General features: G+C 42.2%; 1 protein-coding gene across 1 annotated transcript; it reads right to left on the bottom strand.

Moving 5' to 3' along the window:
• Positions 1 to 605: 605 nt before the first annotated feature.
• LOC136798421 (uncharacterized) lies at positions 606 to 5,592 on the bottom strand. Its single transcript, XM_067055029.1, has one exon. It carries the CDS (start codon positions 5,579 to 5,581, stop codon positions 647 to 649), a length of 4,935 nt encoding a protein of 1,644 aa, XP_066911130.1. The 5' UTR covers positions 5,582 to 5,592; the 3' UTR covers positions 606 to 646.
• Positions 5,593 to 5,971: the final 379 nt, after the last annotated feature.

Genomic DNA, 5,971 nt, shown 5'->3' with positions numbered 1-5,971 from the left:
TGTAGAACAGAAAAAAGGCACTCAAAGAAACAAATGAACTAAACTGAAACCTAATATACTAATGCCAAATAAATAAAATATACTTACTAAATTAACAATGTTTTGGGGCTAGAAGCCGTCAGCAGTCACATTCAATCAAGTGTCAAAAATACCAAAAACGTTTGTGAACTATATCACTTCATCATTCAACATCTCTCTTACAGTATTCAGATGTGAATGAATGATTTCTACTGACAACTTCTAGTTTTTATATTAATTACTAGATAATTACCGTATGTACAAATTAATTACTTTAATAAAAGAAAATGCGTAAAATAAACGGAACGTAATTCTCAAGACAAAATGAATGACACAAAAAACAAAGGAAACCAAGAGCAACAGAAAACGAGACAAAAGAGACACGAAACAAAAAGACCAAAAGATGACGTAAACCAAGCACGAGAGCAGCCAGGTTTCGCTGCCGTGCCTCGGCAGTTACATCTGGCTCCCCTCAAGATGGTTTACACATCTTGACAAAAATGCACTCAAAAATTTTTTTTTTTTTTTTTATAATAAATACCAAAATAAAGTTAGGCTCCTCGTCGGGGAATTCCATAACTATTGACCATTCATTTAACTTTCATCAAACCAAATTTCAGTATCAAGTTTATTCAGTACATTCACTTGATTTCAAAATTTTGACATCATTTTCAACAAGAAGAACAAGTTTATTTGTGGGTCTATCATATGTATTTGCCCCTTGTTTGATTTGAACAGATCTAACGTGACCATCTTGACTCCCGTGTAATTTTTGAACAAGAGCGAGTTTCCAACAGTTTCTGTTGGTGTCCTCTTTCATAAGAACTACATCACCAATCGCTAGATCTCGTCTGGTATTGCACCATTTTGATCGAGCTTGTAAATTTGCTAAATACTCTTTACGCCACCTGGACCAAAATTCGTTTGCGATGTGTTGTACGCGTCTCCATCGTCGTCTGCAGAACACATCTTCTTTGACAAAGTGACCAGGAGGAGGCATTACCACGCTGGATTTCATCGTCAAGATGTTGGATGGTGATATCGGCGTTAGACTAGTTGGATCGTTGATACATTCGACTGTCAGCGGGCGTGAATTGATTGTAGCTTCGACTTCTACCAACAGTGTACGGAATGATTCGTCATTGAGTGATTCACCATGTGTCATCATCAGTGAGGATAGAATTGCTCGTGTTGTTCTGATCATCCTCTCCCACACACCACCGTGATTGCTTGCTGTAGGTGTGTTGTGCTTCCAAGAGATGAAGTCAGCACCTAAACTCAAAAGAAAATTAGTAATGGCTTGTTCATCCATCTCTTGAAGAGCCTTGGCAAGCTCATTCCTTGCACCAACGAAATTGGTGCCGTTGTCGCATCGTAGTAGACGGATGTTGCCTCTTCTGCCGATGAATCGTCTCAAGCATTGGATGAACGAGTCTGTATCCATCGTGGATACACACTCAAGATGAACTGCACGACTGCTCATGCACGTGAAGATGATACCGTATCGTTTGAGAAGACTTCGTCGTTCTTTGATCATAAACGGACCGAATAAGTCCGTTCCAACGTAGGTGAAAGGTGCTGTTTCAGCCGTTCGATCCTCTGGAAGATCGGCCATTTTCTGAGTTGACGGAGCTCCACGGAGACGACGACACGAGACACACTTCGAAATTATGTGTCGCACTAACGAGTTGCCGTTGATAACCCAAAAACCTTGATCTCTCAATCGACTTAATGTTGCATTTCTTCCTCCGTGTTGCATCTGTTGATGGGCTGCTCGAACGATCATCTTGGTGACGTTTGATTCCTTTGGTAGGATGATTGGGTGTTTGAGTTCCTCTGGTACGTTCGAGTGAGATATCCTTCCCCCGACACGAATCAAGCTGTTTGAGTCGAGAAAGGGTGAAAGTCGCCATAGTGATCCATGTCGTTTGACTGGTTTCTTTGTCGTTAGGTTGTTGATGTCATTGGCGAAAGCTCTCCTTTGAATCGATTGGAAGATGACCGTTTCTGCACTTTGAACGATCGAAACGTCGAGTTTTCGGCGATACCTAACCAACCATTGAAGCATTCGAGCGATGACTCTTTTCATCTTGGTCCAACTACTGATTCGGATTTCCAAGATGGCGATTGCGTCGTAATTTACCTTGATTGTGTTGACTTTAACGTGTTTTACTTCTCGATCGTCTTCACCGATTGACAACTTCTTGGGTTGATTTGGCCATTTCGATTCGTCACGATAAAGGAATACTGGTCTCTTTAGCCAACGTTGATTCTTGTTAGTGGTCGATAGGTTGAGACCACGCGATGTATCATCAGCTGGATTTTCTTTCGATGGTACGTACTTCCATTGATCGATTGTGGTGTGTTCACGAATGAATTGAACACGATTGCTTACGTATAGATGGAATCGTTTGACTTCGTTCAGTAAATAACTCAAAACGACTTGAGAATCTGTCCAATAGTGGTTCTTGTCGATTTCCAAATCAAGCTCGTTGTTGAGTGACAAGGATACCTTGACTGATATAACTCCGGCTGTCAATTCGAGACGTGGGATAGTTGGTCGCTTTCTTGGTGCTACTCTTGATTTTGCAATGACGAGCTTGCAGATGATTTCGTCTTGGCTGCTTTTAAAACGAAGGTAGGATACTTGACCGTAAGCGTCTGCAGATGCATCAGAGAAGTGATGAAGCGAAGTTGATACAACGTCTTTGAATTCCTTGGGACGAAAGCATCGGTCGATTTGAAGTTGTTCAAGCATTACGAGTTCCTTCCTCCATTTGATCCATCTTGATGATTGATCGGAGCTTAACAGTTCATCCCATCCACATCGTTCGGAACAGATGAGTTGGAGAAGCTTTTTGCCTTCGAGAAGATATGGTGATGCAAGTCCTAATGGATCGTAAACAGAGCTGATGGACGATAACAACCCTCTTCGTGTCAGTGGTTTCTCTTTGGTTGAAAGCTGGTAGGTAAAGATATCGTTCTCTGGACACCATTTCATTCCTAACGCACGATCGGATGGAAGTTGTGTACGAGACATATCGAGGTCTTTCAGGGACTTGGCTCTTTCTTGGTCTGGAATGGTTGCAAGGAATTCTCGTTCGTTTGACATGAATTTGGTTAGTCTGAAGCCTCCCGAATGACACATTTTCGTTATGTCAGAAGTCGTTTGGATGGCGGTTGATACATTTGAATACGACTTAAGAAGATCGTCGACATAGAAGTTTCGATATAACGACTTGGATGCTTCGTCACCGTACGTTTCTTTGTTGGCGTCAGCTGTCTGTCGTAACGCGTAGTTGGCACAGCTAGGTGACGATGTGGCGCCAAATAGATGAACACACATTTGGTAGTCGACGGGCTCCTTCGATAGATCGCCATCTGGCCACCAAATGAATCTAAGGTTGTCGTGAAATTCTTCTGGTACACGTACTTGGTAGAACATTGATTCGATGTCTGCCATGACTGCCACTGGATATTGTCGAAATCTTAACAGCACTCCGATGAGTTGATTGGTGAGGTCTGGTCCTTGGATCAGTTCTTGGTTGAGACAATATCCTTGATATTTTGTGCAATCGAATACGACGCGGATTTTGTCTGGTTTGCGCGGGTGGTATACACCATGGTGAGGGATGTACCATGTCTTGTTTGGTGTTGGTGAATTTGAAGCAAGTTTGACGTAGCCTTTTTCGATGTTTGTTTGCATAAAGGCTTTGTAATCGTTGAACATTCGATCGTTCTTTAGAAGTCGCTGTTTTAACCATGCTGCTCGTTGAAGACATTGCGATCGATTGTTGGGTATTATCTTGTGTGGATCTCTCAGTGGAAGTGGTAAGTAGTAGTGTCCATCCTTGTATTTGATGTCTTTCATGATTTCGAGAAAGCGTTTGTCGTCTTGAGACAGGGATATAAGCTGGCTGGATTCGTGGAAGTCTAAGGTGGATGCCTTGATGATCATTTCCTTTAACGACAAATCTTTGAATGACTCTCTGACTTGAAAGTATTGATCGGTTCGATCTTGAACTTGAATTCGATGACAAGACGTGCTTGATGAATTTGACTTGACTTGACCAGTGATGCACCAACCAAGTCGTGATCTGAAAGCAAATGGACCATTGTCTCGACTATGAACGATTTCCATTGGTTCAAGAGCTTTGGGACAGTTTGACCCAATGAGTAAGCCAACTTTTCCTCTGATTTTAGGTAAGTGATTGGCGATTTGGTTGAGGTAAGGCCATGGTTGTAGCTGAGCGGGTGTAGGAATATCAGCCTCGTCTGAAGGTAGTGTTGATCGGCTGTACACTTTCGGAAGCTTGATTGACAAGGGTATAGGTTGATCAATGGCACAAACGCAGAGACCATTGATTATAGAGCTTCTCTCTGTTGTGGTTCCAGATACAGTGTTGATTTCAAGGTTAGTATCGGTGGGTGGCGCATCTAGGTTGGAAAGGACGTCGTCGGTTACGAAGGTAGCTTGTGAGCCGTTGTCAAGTAAAGCAAGTGTTTCGACGTAGATGTTTGGATTGCTGGTATGATGGACCTTCACTGCAACGATGCAAAGGGTAGCTAATTCGTTGACACCTGTCGAACAAGTGGTCAGTGTCGTGGTCGTAGTTTCTGAAGTTGATGATGGATTCGTAGTTGCTGGTGGAGGAGTTGTTGTCCTTGGTTGGTAGCTTGGATCATGAAGAGTGGTTGGATGGTTTCGTTTGCAGACCTGACATTTGCGTTTCTTTGGGCAGGTCTTGGCTCGATGAGAATCTGATGTTCGATTAAGACAGCAGAAGCACAATCTCCACTTGTAGATGAACTTTCTTCTAGACGGCAGGTCTAGTGCAAGGTACAGTTGACACTTCTCCAGATCGTGTGATGACTTCTTGCAGCATAAGCACAATTTCTCGTCAACACCGGTTCGAAATGACTTTGGAGGTCTCGGTTTGTTCGAATCTGACGGTGCTCTGTTCAACATCTCATTGATTGCTCCTCTCGAGAAGAAAGGATCACTCATGACTACCGTTTCTTCTGATACAAAGCTGATAAAATCTTCCAGCTCTGCCTCTTTATCTTGCCTTCTCGACTGATAGACTTTTCTGTTCCATCTCTCTTGTAGGAATGGTGGCATCTTGCTTTGAAGTAGTTGAATCAGTTCTAAGTTGCACTGACTCTTCTTGCCAATTGCTCGCATCGAAGCTTGATACTTGATCAAATAGTTTTCGAATCTGTCGAATGCTTGTGTGTCATTAGCCTTTAGCTTTGGCCATAACACTAACTGTTTTCTGTATTCACTTGCTATCGTATGTGGACTGCCATACTTCTTCTTCAATAGCTCCTTTGCTTGTTGATAACAATCTTTGTCGTCTAGGTAAACACACGACTTGACCAACTCATGAGGTTCCCCTCTGGTACAATCAATCAGCCTGGTTAACTTGCCTCGTTCGTCTGGAACGTTTTCGTCAACTGCTTGAGTAAAATTCGCTATGAAGTATGGAAAATCGACTGGATTTCCATTAAAAGAGTCAATTTTAACCGCAGGTGCTCTGGCTAGTTTTACCAACTTTGTCATTTCCTCTGTATGACTTGCCTCTACAACTTGGAATTTGACTGATTGTCCCGCTTCCTTGACTTTGTTTTTGAAAGGCTTGTCAACTGATTTGAATATGTGATGATGATTTTTGCTTTGATCGCTGGATTGTAAATTAACTTGATCATTATCACTAATGTTTTTAGTTGCCTTGTTGACGCTACACTTTTCGCCGTGTATGGATGATTGCAACCTTTCTATGTAGTTCACAGTGTACGATTCGTCGACTGGCAGCTTATTGGTAATTTCGTCGAACTCGCTAAGCTTGCCTTCTTCATCTTGGTTTTGTTGGTAAACTGACATTCTTGCCTCAGATTTCTTAATTTCCAATTGAAGTTTCATTTTGTTGCGAGCTTCTTCAATTTCTCTAAG

Source organism: Clytia hemisphaerica, unplaced genomic scaffold, assembly GCF_902728285.1.
Source record: "Clytia hemisphaerica strain Z4C2 unplaced genomic scaffold, Clytia hemisphaerica genome assembly, whole genome shotgun sequence".
Classification (NCBI taxonomy): domain Eukaryota; kingdom Metazoa; phylum Cnidaria; class Hydrozoa; order Leptothecata; family Clytiidae; genus Clytia; species Clytia hemisphaerica.
This window is presented reverse-complemented; position numbering and strand designations above follow the sequence as displayed.

Excerpts from the sequence above, each read along its gene's own strand:
- LOC136798421 (XM_067055029.1), bottom strand. The coding sequence starts at position 5,581 with ATGACAAAGTTGGTAAAACTAGCCAGAGCACCTGCGGTTAAAATTGAC.